This window comes from Salmo trutta, chromosome 14 (genome assembly GCF_901001165.1).
Source record: "Salmo trutta chromosome 14, fSalTru1.1, whole genome shotgun sequence".
NCBI classification, from domain to species: domain Eukaryota; kingdom Metazoa; phylum Chordata; class Actinopteri; order Salmoniformes; family Salmonidae; genus Salmo; species Salmo trutta.
The window spans coordinates 42184969-42199285 of NC_042970.1; the positions used below are offsets into that span (position 1 = coordinate 42184969).

At 42.7% G+C, this 14317-nt stretch overlaps 1 protein-coding gene across 1 annotated transcript; it reads right to left on the minus strand.

The window, feature by feature from the left end:
- Positions 1-1203: 1203 nt before the first annotated feature.
- Positions 1204-13178, minus strand: zgc:113307 (lumican). Its single transcript, XM_029775913.1, has 7 exons — positions 12869-13178; positions 11209-11421; positions 10812-10953; positions 10133-10457; positions 9812-9962; positions 9366-9532; positions 1204-1998 (listed from the first exon to the last, which is right to left on the minus strand). The coding sequence occupies exons 2-7, from the start codon at positions 11400-11402 to the stop codon at positions 1847-1849; spliced, it is 1131 nt and encodes a 376-aa protein (XP_029631773.1). The 5' UTR covers positions 11403-11421; positions 12869-13178; the 3' UTR covers positions 1204-1846.
- Positions 13179-14317: the final 1139 nt, after the last annotated feature.

Here is a 14317-nt window from a genome sequence, read left to right on the forward strand (position 1 = left end):
TCGGCCCAGTGATGTACTGGGCTGTACGCATTACACTTTGTAGCGCCTTGCGGTCGGATGCCAAGCAGTAGCCATACCAAGCAATGATGCTGCCAGTCAAGATGCTCTCAATGGTGCAGCCGTAGAACCTTTTGAGGATCTGAGGGCCCATGTCAAATCTTTTCATTCTCCTGAGGGGGAAGAGGGGATGTCGTGTCCTCTTCATGATTGCATTGGTGTGTGGACCATGATAGATCTTTCTATGCAAATTTTGTTGATCAGTAGGCCCAAATGGAAGGGCAACTGATTGCTTGTCATCTGTAGCACCATAGACTCCACTGACCAGGAAAAATGCTCAATAACTCAATGCATGCACACACTCCTATTGAATATGCATTCACCTGTATTGTGAGTAGGCCTATGCCATTTTGATTTACACAGTTTATTAAGATATTTACCATTCAAATACAATTATTACAATTATTTTGGTATGTAGTTAGATTGGTAAAAACAAAGTCAAATGTATTGTTTGATCTGAAAATGTAACCCCAAAAATTGGTATCCGCATCTGCCCTAAAAAATCCATATAGCCATTTATCACAGGTTTTCCATAAACACACTTAGAGACACAGACACACACACACAGTCACACAGACACACACTCAGCCACAGATTCCATTGCATGTATGCTGTTGGACCAGATTTAGTACCCCCTGAACGGCTGGGTCTGCAATGTGCAATGTCACCGGTAAAATGTTAGTATTGTCATTAGTACACACACATGCACATGCACACACACTTTCCCCTATAGTTTCAGAGGTATGGTAAAGTCATTGGAACACACCATGTTAAAATGCCACTCATTGGACAACCTATACCTCTATTAATGTATGTCTAGTGATAGGGTTATATTATGTGTGATTTCTAGGTCTATGAAACTGATATTCAGGAATAACAAACCGTGTGTTTCTATGAATATAACAGCAGGCCATTATGGGCTGTGTTCATAGTGAAGGTATGTTTTTGTGTGTCTCATACAGAGAGCTAGCTACCCGTAGAGCAGCAGGACCAGGATCTAGACTAATGAGACTAATCTAGGCTTATAGAGACTAATGCTCTGGATTGACAAAGGTTTTGTGTTATATGAAACAGAGATTATTTCATGTCTACATCACTAGTGTCTATTCTAAAATATTGGTTGAGAGAGAAAAACAGTAAAAACAATTGATAATGGTGTATTGTTGTTATTCTTATTGTTCTGTTCATATGCAAAAACAATGCGTTACAGTCATACATCCAATAAAGCACATAATTTGACTTTAGCAAAACATAGAGTATATTGTAAAACTTTACAATAACAAACGCATACAATGTGCGCATTTATACGTGTGTGTTGGATCAATTCAACTCCAAGCTGACTCTACAGTACTGTACTGTGATGTATTAACAAGCCTTGGTGGGTGATGTTTGTGGAGGATTTTAATGAATACGTGCTTCATACACTGATCAGACTATGTGTTACAGTATGAAGTGGTTACAGTGAGACTAGCAAAACAGTGTGAAATGAGCCTCAGCTCTACCCCTCGAGGATACTTTTTTTTTTTTAAATATAATGTATTGAGTCTTGAGGACCTGTTATGAGACCATGTAAGCATTTGCTTGCGTTTGTGTGTGTCCAAACGTGCGTCCGAGTGGGCATGAGTGACGTGTGTTTGAAGGATGTGCGTTTGAATGACGTACTTGTGTGCATGTGTGTGTGTGTTAATTTCTGAATGTTCGGGCCTGTGGAATCTTGACAGAATCTTTCCAGGTAAGCTTCAAAGCAGGGTTGTGGCAGGGTCAGGGGGTTAGAGGTCCGAGGTCAGAGTTAGATGTATATGTGGTGCAGGACTCGGAGGCAGTAGACCCATTCAGGTGGTAGTAGATGATAGGACATCTTGTTGCCGTCCAGCCGAAGGATCCTCATCCTGGAGTACGACAGAGGACCCACCTCCCGACAGAAACTAGAGATGTTAAACTCTGCAGAGGACAAAGAGCAGAGCGAGGACAGAGAGGAGAGAAAGGATAGAGAGGACAAAGTGAACAGAGGACAGTATGGTTTTTACATGCACTCTAGCCCTATACCCAGCAATGGCATTCCCACTCATATACTCTTACTTCACCAAGTATCTTTTTACCATATGTGAACATAACTTAAACCCAGTTCCTCCAATTGAGAGTTGTAACAGTATTTTGAGTGTACTGCCATTATTGTTCCTGAAATGGCAGACTGTATGAGAAGGATTTGCCTGATCAGAAGCTGGATACAGCTTCAGTATCCTATTCTATTAGGAGCAGAAACCACAACATGCTACATTGAGGGAAAAAAGTATTTGATCCCCTGCTGATTTTGTACGTTTGCCCACTGACAAAGAAAGGATCAGTCTATAATTTTAATGGTAGGTTTATTTGAACAGTGAGAGACAGAATAACAACAAAAAAATGCAGAAAAACGCATGTCAAAAATGTTAGAAATTGATTTGCATTTTAATGAGGGAAATAAGTATTTGACCCCCTCTCAATCAGAAAGATTTCTGGCTCCCAGGTGTCTTTTATACAGGTAACAAGCTGAGATTAGGAGCACACTCTTAAAGGGAGTGCTCCTAATCTCAGCTTGTTACCTGAATAAAAGACACCTGTCCACAGAAGCAATCAATCAATCAGATTCCAAACTCTCCACCATGGCCAAGACCAAAGAGCTCTCCAAGGATGTCAGGGACAAGATTGTAGACCTACACAAGGCTGGAATGGGCTACAAGATCATCGCCAAGCAGCTTGGTGAGAAGGTGACAACAGTTGGTGCGATTATTCGCAAATGGAAGAAACACAAACGAACTGTCAATCTCCATCGGCCTGGGGCTCCATGCAAGATCTCACCTCGTGGAGTTGCAATGATCATGAGAACGGTGAGGAATCAGCCCAGAACTACACAGGAGGATCTTGTCAATGATCTCAAGGCAGCTGGGACCATAGTCACCAAGAAAACAATTGGTATCACACTACGACGTGAAGGACTGAAATCTTGCAGCGCCCACAAGGTCCCCCTGTTCAAGAAAGCACATATACATGCCCGTCTGAAGTTTGCCAATGAACATCTGAATGATTCAGAGGACAACTGGGTGAAAGTGTTGTGGTCAGATGAGACCAAAATGGAGCTCTTTGGCATCAACTCAACTCGCCGTGTTTGGAGGAGGAGGAATGCTGCCTATGACCCCAAGAATACCATCCCCACCATCAAACATGGAGGTGGAAACATTATGCTATGGGGGTGTTTTTCTGCTAAGGGGACAGGACAACTTCACTGCATCAAAGGGACGATGGACGGGGCCATGTACCGTCAAATCTTGGGTGAGAACCTCCTTCCCTCAGCTAGGGCATTGACAATGGGTCATGGATGGGTATTCCAGCATGACAATGACCCAAAACACATGGCCAAGGCAACAAAGGAGTGGCTCAAGAAGAAGCACATTAAGGTCCTGGAGTGGCCTAGCCAGTCTCCAGACCTTAATCCCATAGAAAATCTGTGGAGGGAGCTGAAGGTTCGAGTTGCCAAATGTCAGCCTCGAAACCTTAATGACTTGGAGAAGATCTGCAAAGAGGAGTGGGACAAAATCCTGGTGGCCAACTACAAGAAACGTCTGACCTCTGTGATTGCCAACAAGGATTTTGCCACTAAGTATTAAGTCATGTTTTGCAGAGGGGTCAAATACTTATTTCCCTCATTAAAATGCAAATCAATTTATAACATTTTTGACATGCGTTTTTCTGCATTTTTTGGTTGTTATTCTGTCTCTCACTCTCTCAATAAACCTGCCATTAAAATTATAGACTGATCATTTCTTTGTCAGTGGGCAAACGTACAAAATCAGCAAGGGATCAAATACTTTTTTCCCTCACTGTACAGTAGTTGATGCCAAATCCAAAAAGCAGCTACAGCTATCTTAAAAAGGAGGAGGAGAGAACATATTCTCCTCTCTACCTCCTGTTCCTGCCTATAGCTATTGGCAGAAGGGTACGTTTGGCAGAGGGTAGACAACAGTAGCTAGCTGTCGCGATGCTAGACAGTGAGGTGAGTGTTTTCCTCTCGGTGAATGTCTTGTGTTTAGCTCTCTGTCAGACCAGGCCAGACACACATACCAGCTTATAGTTCTGACTCATGTCTCCTGGAGAGCCTTGCGGAAAACAAGCTCACACTCCATCTTTATTTCTCTTGCTTTCTCGCTCTCTTTTTATTTCTGTGTCTCTACCCCCGCCTCTCTGTCTGTTCATCTACAGTGCCTACAGAATGTATTCACACCCCTTGACTTTTTCCACATTTTGTTGTGTTACAAAGTGGCATTTTTTTGTCAATGATCGACAAAAAATACTCTGTAATGTCAAAGTTGAAGAAATGTTTTTAAATGTTATTAATGTAAAATAAAACACTCAAATATCTTAATTAGAGAAGTATTCAACCTCTTGAGTGAATACATGTTAGAATCACCTTTGGAAGCTGTCTTTCTGGGTAATACCCTGACCCAACCACCTGCATCGCATGCGCGAGCATTGCAAAATAAATGTAGAAATCTATATCATTCAATTATTGCACCCACACTGCTTGCGTGCGCCAACGAGCATCTGCGTTGCCAAGGGCTAAAATAGAAGTCAGTTCTAATTGTGACGCAGATCGCGCTGCAAGTCCTGCCTCTCCCATCTCCTCATTGGTTTATAGAAGCAGGTACCCACGTGCCATCTACTCATTGGTTATACCCCACGTGGGTGACTGAAAGACGAATGAGGTCGGTGGCGGTAATGCACCTAATTTATGAAAGTTGCCAATTGCAATATAAAATCAAGAGAAGAAAAAGCCTGAAAGGAGGAGAGATGACTAGAAACGATTCGGTTGTCTGTTTTATGTGTGGATTAATTGTCGGAGTAGAGGACCTTGTGCATTTCAGGTAAAATAACAACTCAATGGTTATGTCCCAGGACAAATTAGATAGCAACCGCAAGCAAGCTAAATAGGACAAATTATCTAGCAAGCGCAAGCTAGCTAGATAAATTGCCATAAATGTTTAATGCTTTATTACCTGTCCCCAAATTAATGTAATTGGTACAGATTTTGTTTTGATATTTTAACCTGCGTGTCGTGATCGCGTTTAGTGTGGTTGGGACAAAATACATTTATGCACGATGGCGCACGCGAGCAGCCGGTTTGGATTTCGTGTAAGTCTCTAAGAGCTTTGCAAACCTGGATCGTACATTCTTTAAAAAATCTTAAAGCTCTGTCAAGTTGGTTGTTGATCTTGGCTAGACAGACATTTTCAACTCTTGACATAGATTTTCAAGCTGATTTAAGTCAAAACTGAAACTAGGCCACTCAGGAACATTCAATATAATCTTGGTAAGTAACTCCAGTGTTTTGTCCTGCTGAAAGGTGTCTTTGTCTCCCAGTGTCTTTTGGAAATCATACTGAACCAGGTTTTCCTCTAGAACTTTGCCTGTGCTTAGCTCTATTCCTTTTCTTTTCATCCTAAAAAAACTCCCTAGTCCTTGCCAATGACAAGCATTCCTTCTTTTCACTGTCATTTAGATTAGTGTTGTGGTGTAAATACAATGTTGTTAATCTATCCTCAGTTTTCTCCTATCACAGCCATTTAACTGGTTTAAAATCACCAATGGCCTCATGGTGAAATCCCTGAGTGGTTTTCCTCCTCTCCGTCAACTGAGTTAGTAAGGATGCCTGTATCTTTGTAGTGACTGGGTGTATTAATACACCATCCAGAGTGCAATAATAACTTCACCATGCTCAAGGGGACATTCAGTAGATACAGTATGTTTCCATTAACTTGTCCCTTGATTTTTTTTGTCGACTAAAATGCTAAATGCTAAAATATACTTAAGTATCAAAAGTAAAAGTATAATAATTTCGAATTCCTTATATAAAGCAAACCAGACAGTGTGCTGGATAGCCAGGGTCACACTCCAACACTCCAACACTCAGACATCATTACAAATGAATCATGTGTGTTTAGTGAGTCTGCCAAATCAGAGGCAGTAGGCATGACCAGGGATGTTCTTCTGATAAATGTGTGAATTAGACAATTTTCATGTCCTGCTAAGCATTCAAAATGTAACGAGTACTTTTGGGTGTCAGGGAAAATGTATGGAGTGAAAATTGCATAATTTTCTTTAGGAAAGTAATGACATAAAAGTAAACGTTGTCAAAAATATAAATAGTCATGTGAAGTTCAGAAACCCCCAAAAACTACTTAAGTAGTACTTCAAAGTATTTTTACTTAAGTACTTTACACCACTGCTTATTATCTGACTTTTTAACCTCTCTAGGGTAGGGGGCAGTATTTGCACGGCCGGATAAAAAACGTACCTGATTTAATCTGGTTATTACTACTGCCCAGAAACTAGAATATGCATATAATTGTTTGATTTGGATAGTTTCTAAAACTGTTTCTAAAACTTTTTGAATGGTGTCTGTGAGTATAACAGAACTCATATGGCAGGCAAAAACCTGAGAAGATTCCAAACAGGAAGTGCCCTCTCTGACCATTTCTTGGCCTTCTACACTCTCTTTATTGAAAACTTAGGATCTCTGCTGTAACGTGACACTTCCTACGGCTCCCATAGGCTCTCAGAAGGCGGCAGAACGTTGAATGATGACTTTGCAGCCCATGGCTGAAAAAGAGTAGCGCATTTGGTAAGTGGTCGATCTGAGAACAATGAGACTGGCGCACGCGTGCACGAGAAGAGTCCATTTTAGATTTTTAGTCTTTGAACGAAAACAGGGTTTCCCGGTCGGAATATTATCGCTTTTTTACGAGAAAAATCGCATAAAAATGTATTTTAAACAGCGTTTGACATGCTTCGAAGTACGGTAATGGAATATTTAGATTTTTTTTGTCACGATATGCGCCGGCGCGTCACCCTTCGTTACCCTTCAGATAGTGTCTTGAACGCACGAACAAAACAGAGGATATTTGAACATAACTATGGATTATTTTGAACCAAACCAACATTTGTTATTGAAGTAGAAGTCCTGGGAGTGCATTCTGACGAAGAACAGCAAAGGTAATCCAATTTTTCTTATAGTAAATCGGAGTTTGGTGAGTGCCAAACTTGGTGGATGTCAAAATAGCTAGCCCGTGATGGCGAGCTATCTACTCAGAATATTGCAAAATGTGCTTTTGCCGAAAAGCTATTTTAAAATCGGACATAGCGATTGCATAAAGGAGTTCTGTATCTATAATTCTTAAAATAATTGTTATGTTTTTTGTGAACGTTTATCGTGAGTAATTTAGTAAATTCACCGGAAGTTTGCGGTGGGTATGCTAGTTCTGAACGTCACATGCTAATGTAAAAAGCTGGTTTTTGCTATAAATATGAACTTGATTGAACAAAACATGCATGTATTGTATAACATAATGTCCTAGGAGTGTCATCTGATGAAGATCATCAAAGGTTAGTGCTGCATTTAGCTGTGGTTTGGGTTTATGGACATTATATGCTAGCTTGAAAAATGGGTGTCGGATTATTTCTGGCTGGGTACTCTGCTGACATAATCTAATGTTTTGCTTTCGTTGTAAAGCCTTTTTGAAATCGGACAGTGTGGTTAGATTAACGAGAGTCTTGTCTTTAAAATGGTGTAAAATAGTCATATGTTTGAGAAATTGAAGTAATAGCATTTCTAAGGTATTTGAATATCGCGCCACGGGATTACACTGGCTGTTGAGTAGGTGGGACGATTTCGTCCCACATACCCTAGAGAGGTTAAACTAATTTGTATTCCTGAAGTTATTTAGGCTTGCCTTAACAAAGGGCTTGAATGCTTATTGACTCAAGTCATTTCAGCTTTCTGTTTTTTTATTAATTTGTAAAATGTCTAAAAACTTATTTCCACATTGAGATTAGGGGGTATTGTGTGTACACCAGTGACACTAAATCTACATGTAAACCACTTTAAATTTGGGCTGTCACACGACAAAATGTGAAAACAGTTAATAAGGGGTGTGAATACTTTCTGAAGGCACTGTACCTCTACCTTTGTTTTTCTCTCTTGTCATTCTCTCTCCCTCTCTCACTCTCTCCCCCTCTGTCCCTCTCCCTCTGTAGCCCAAACATTTAAGCCAGAACAGGAATCCAGGAATCCTAACAATGTTTTGTCAAGGATACACGGCTGAGCAAACGAGTGGCCAATTGTGAGATTCACAGGTTTGTATTGAAGATGAGGCAGGAAGTTACATCCACTCTTCATGTACTGATTTGCAGTCCAAGAGAAGCATTCAGGAGTTCATCATTCGATCAGCTTCGTCATTTGGAAATATTTGGAGGCACAAAACGAGGATTGTTTTTCTCAGAGAGAGATGGAAAGAGCATGATATTTGGCTGATTTTACCATCTAGCCCTCACAGTCTCATGTCAGAATTAGTCGTTCACTATGTTTCTCAAACGTCAAATTCCGCAGTTGTTCCAAACGCCAATTTTGACATTTTTAAGGTTAAGTTTAGGCATGATGTAATGGGTGTGTGCTGGTGGCAGGGAAGTCAGGCGCAGGAGAACGAACTTGGTATAAACGTTTAATAAGTGCTCACAAAACTCCGAAAACCAAAATATACAAAATAATAAAAGTGGGTACAAAACATAACTTGCACATCACATACAAACAAACAATCACTGACAAGGACATGAGGGGAAACAGAGGGTTAAATACACAACATGTAATTGATGAGATTGGAACCAGGTGTGATGTAAGACAAGATAAAACCAATGGAAAATGAAAAATGGATTAACGATGGCTAGAAGGTTGGTGACGTCAACTGCCGAACACCTCCCGAACAAGGAGAGGGGCCGACTTCGGCGGAAGTCGTGACACATGGACTCAAAATGTTAAGTTTAGGGTTAAGTTTAAGCATTAACTCCGAAATCTTAAGGTTATGCATTAACTCTGAATGTTGAAGGTAAGTTTTAAGGTTTAGGATAGGCTTAAAACAAAAATCTCAAAAACATCTTTCGATCTCTGGATTCGAACAAAAGATGCTAACGCCCCTAGTGGCCGGTTTCCACATCATCCACCTACGTCCTTCGACATGGATGGACGTCGAATACTGACTTGTTTCACGGGTGACCTGGCTGGATCTTACTCCCCTGGTCAACCCCTCACAGATGTTTTCTCCACTCCTTAGTGTTAACCTAATTTCCCTCCCAGCCCTGCCTGTACATTCAGCCCCAGTGTGTTTAGTCTCTCTTTGCCTGTGTGTGTGTGTGTGTGTGTGTGTGTGTGTGTGTGTGTGTGTGTGTGTGTGTGTGTGTGTGTGTGTGTGTGTGTGTGTGCGGGAGTGTATGTGTAGTCTTACCTTGTATGTGGTTGGCCTCCAAGTATAGGTACTGTAGTGTGAGGGGAACCAGGGGGATGGTTGTCAGCTTGTTGTAAGAGAGATCCAGCTCCACAAGGGAAGACAGGTTGAAGGACTGGGGGTGGAGGGAAGGGCTCACTAGACCACAGCGGCTCAGACGCAGGTACCTACACACACGCGCGCGCATGCACACATGCTCACACACACACGCACACACGCACACGCACGCACACGCACGCACACGCACACACACACAGAACATTAGATTTACATTAAAGCCACATATTCTTGTCCAGAGTAACTTTCAATATTAGAGAACAAAATAACTACAATTTGTGAAAATATCAGAGGTGTGATGCATATCAGACTGAAAAAATGTGTGTGTGTGTGTGTGTGTGTGTGTGTGTGTGTGTGTGCATGCTTGCATCTGTACGTGTGTGTGTTACCTGAGATTAGTGAAGCCCTGTAGACTTTCCTCCCCCAGGCCAGACAGAGAGTTGTTGGAGAGGTAGAGCTGCTGGATGGAGGGAGGAAGGTGGGAGGGGACGGAGGAGAAGAGGTTCCCGCTCAGGTTCAACAGGTTAAGAGACACCAGGCCTGGTGGGAGAGGAAGAGGGGGAGGGAGGATGGGAGACAGGGTACCAGAACAAGCATGTTCAGAGCTGTTACATTTGAGGCTGTTATTTTTAACATATGTCAGAAAAGGTGTCATATGTTTTGACATAAAATATAATATCTCAGAATGGAAGCAGAGCGAAGGCACTTACCTGTGAAGTCAGTCTCTGTAATCACGTTCAACCTATTCCCCTGCAGTAGCAGCAATGTAAGATTATGTAAGTTCCCAAAGGTTCCCGGGGAGATGCTGGTGATGAGGTTGTGTGCCAGTCGGAGCTGCCGCAGGCTCCTGGGCAGGCCAGAGGGCACGGCAGTCAGCTTGTTCTGGTTGAGGAACAGGTATTGGAGCCGGGTCAGGTTCTGCAGCGTGGAGGTCTGCAGCCCGTCCGTCTGTAGACGGTTATCATCCAGGATGAGCCAGCGGAGTCCTGAGGAGTTGGTGAGAGAGGAGAGGGGCAGGGACGAGATGTTGTTGCCCTGAGAAAACACACACACATAAGCTTTGTGTTACCTACAGATTTAGGATCTTAATTTTGTTGCTGAGAATTTTACAGCACAGCAGTGTATTCAAGGTTTAATAAGGCTTCTAAAGTTTGTAATTTCCACTTTAAAATGTCAGATTTCATTTGCGCTAACGAAAAATGTATCTAACCCTTAGACAAATTGTCCATTACTTATCATCTCCATAATAATTCACATTTTCTGTTGCTGCAGGATTATTGGCTCAAATTAAGATCCTACACCTGTATAGGAACTGTGTTGTACCTGACAGTCTTTCAGGCAGGTGTCTCAGACCCCTTTGTGCATGTGCTTGCATGTGGTGTGTATTACCTGCAGGAACAGGTATTGTGTATTGTGAAGCATGTTGTCTGGCAGCTCTCCCAGGTCTCTGTGGTCACAGTACAGAGCTGAGGGCCACTGAATAGGACAGTCACACAGGTCAGGGCAGGACTGGGGGTTGTTGGCTCTGTACCTGGATCACACATAGATAAATATGTATTTACTCAGGTATTACATATGTAAATAAAGTAGGAAATACATGTGATACTTTGCAAGCACAAGGTGTGTGAACTTTCCTTTGAATGATGTTTAAACATTACCCAATCCCGAAGCACCAGCTAAAGCAACTCTCAGATTTGCAAGTGCATTTCATTTATAAATTATGTAAAGTACCATGACCTTCAGACTGTTGTTACAGTAATTTAATGTATCAATGTTTTATTTGTACCATGCCCGGTCCATTCGGCCCCTCAGGCTGAATACGGAGGGTTCCCCCAGAAGACGGTTGATCCAGAGAGGAACCCCTCCATAGTCCAGGTCCTGGGATGTCTCTGGGGTGCCACACACAGGCCTACAGACACTCAGCATCAGGCCCAGGGCTAGAGTGAGGACTAGGGACAGCACCGACACTTGTACAGCCATGGAAATACTGTAAGACAACCTGGGGATAGTGATAATAGTTGTTATGTATTACTTATCAATATACAAATACAAAGAACCAGTGCAAGGACCAGACCCGACCCACACCACAGCCATGAACACAGCTACTTGGATAATTCCATCGCAGGTGTCACGGCTGTCGTCGGTGAAGGAGGACCAAAACGCAGCAGGTACGTGTATGCTCATCTTGATTTATTATTACTCTCAAAAATGAACATACAAAAATAACAAAGAAACGAATGAACAACTACAAACAGTCTGGCCAGGCTAAGCTTAACACAGAACAATCACCCATGAATCACAAACACAAACACACCCCAATATATGGGACTCTCAATCAAAGGCAGATAGACAACACCTGCCTTCAACTGAGAGTCCCAACCCCAATCAACACAACCTAGAAACACACTCACCAGACTACACATAGAAATACATAAACATAGACTATAAACCAAAACCCCGGAAATACTACATCAAACACACTTTAAATAAACACACCACCCTGAACCACATAAAACAAATACCCTCTGTCACGCCCTGACCAAACTACAAAACAATTAACCTTATATACTGGCCAGGACGTGACAGCAGGATCCGAATCACAGGATTCAATCACAACAATTCGATGAGATAAAAAAAGAAACCCACACAGTGCTCTTGCTAGTATCACTGCTCTTTATTGAGCTTTACATATTGGCCTCAAGGCTTTTTCACAACAATTCGAAACACTGAGCCATAGACATTTTTAGAGCTAGATGCTACTGTAACTTGTCACTCCTGGAGAGTCAGTTGACTAGGTGACGTCACAGTGTGAGACAGCGACTAACTTTCTTTGCTTAATTAACATCTTAATACCTTAATACAGCTGAGGCATTGAGGCATGAGTTTGCCCTCCTGACATTTGTTGCTGTGCAGACACACATCTGTGTTGGAGAGAGAGGAATGTGTATCCATATTTTTCCACATGCACAGCTGCAAACTTAATAATACACAGTGGACAAAAATGTCACACATGCACATATTCACAGACACACGCACGCACACATGCACACAGGCAGGCAGGCAGGCACACACACACAGACAAAATACGAATGCACAAAATATGCATGCACACGCATAGATGACAGAGACTGCATCATCAGGGTGTCTTTAAACTGTAAGTCAACTGGAATTCAGAATGGTAACATTCACATTCACAGTCGCATGATAAACACTTCTCTCATTGAGTTAGGGGCAGATTGGATTATAGCACAGCCATACACATCAACATTATTCTGCCTGTCAGTAACGACATAAGATACAGACATGTATAGCCTGCAGTAACTGCAATTATACATTTGCCAGTATATTATTCAAAGCATTTGTTTTCCACTAAATCTCACTTAACACTCACAAAAACATTCCCAAACACCACACGTACATGAAGGAAACAGACAAAACACACATACCTTCTTTATGGGTTCAGGTTTGTGGTTGTTAGTATTCCTGAGCTGTGGTTCCATGTACAGTAGCAGTAGACAGTAGTAGTGGTTCACTGTCTGCACCGATGAGCATGTGGCACTGGATGGTTGTGAGCGTGTGTGTGTGTGTGTGTATTCAGGCTACCTGCAGTATTTACCCACTGCCAAATACATTCCTGAGGCATACAGCCCAGGCCTTAGACATCCTCCATATTCTTCCTTCTCTCCCGCTTTCTCTTCTTCCTCTCTCCCTCTTTCTCTTCTCCTCTTCCCTCTCTAATTCTCACCCTCTTTCCTTCTCTCCCTTTCTCCCACTTTCTCTTCTCCCTCTCTCCCTCTCTCTTCTCCTTCTCTTCCCTCTCACCCTCTTCTCCCTCTCTCCCTCTTCTCCCTCTCTCCCTCTTTCTCTTCTCCTTCTCTTCCCTCGCTCCCTCTTTCTCTCCTTCTCTTCCCTCTCTCCTTCTCTTCTCTTCCCTCTCGCCCTCTTCTCCCTCTCTCCCTCTTTCTCTTCTCCCTTTCTCCCTCATTCCACTCAGCCACTACACCCTATAGTAACGGTTTAGCCTGCAACATTTGGTGGAAACATGTTATTCAAAAACAAGATAGAGGGGGGGAGGGGGGGAGAAGGATCAAAAGGATGAGGGAAAGTAGAGGTCTGATGTCAGGGCATAGGGTTTGAATTATAATCTGGCAAGGTTTTCAAAGGCTGCATGCCGTCGGGATCACATGGTCTTTGGTCAATCCTTTATCCGCACACGCTGTACTTTATCAATATGCAAAGAGCCAATCTCTGTGATTATGATCCAGGCTACAGCCCAAAGCTTTGTCTGTGTGTGTGTGTGTGTGCATCTTTTGGGCATTTCGGGATGCATCTCAGCTGAGTACAGTGGAAAGATTCCAGAGCTTTCCATGGGTTACTGCTGGAAGTCATGGGGACTGAGAGAAAGAAAATAACCCAGTAGGAGAGATGGAGGGAGAGGGAGGAGTGTAGAGAAGAGGGAGGCAGTGGGGACAGGGAGTAGAAGGGAGGGTTGGAGAGAGGGAGGGACTGGAAGAGCGGGATCTTGTGGGGGATTGAGGGAGAAAGGGAGGTTGGGAGGACTGAGGGAGAGAAAGAGAGGGGATGTGGGGACTGAGAGAGAGAAAAACACAGGAATAGCGCCCCCTAGCACAAACAGATGTCATAAGACCATCAGTTCCAAAGTGTTTGTGTGTGCGACTGTGTGTGCCCACGGACACGTGTGAACACTTTCCCCTACCTATTAGTGTCATCCAGGCATGTTTTTTCTGTGTATGTTGCCAGAGGGAGAACCACAGGGTTTTACATGACAGTATCCTCAGGGGAGCTGTGTAGCTAGCCATAGGTCTGACATAATGCCACCCAGTTTAGCCATGACTTACAACAATAAGTGGAGACTAAAATGGGAACTATTATGG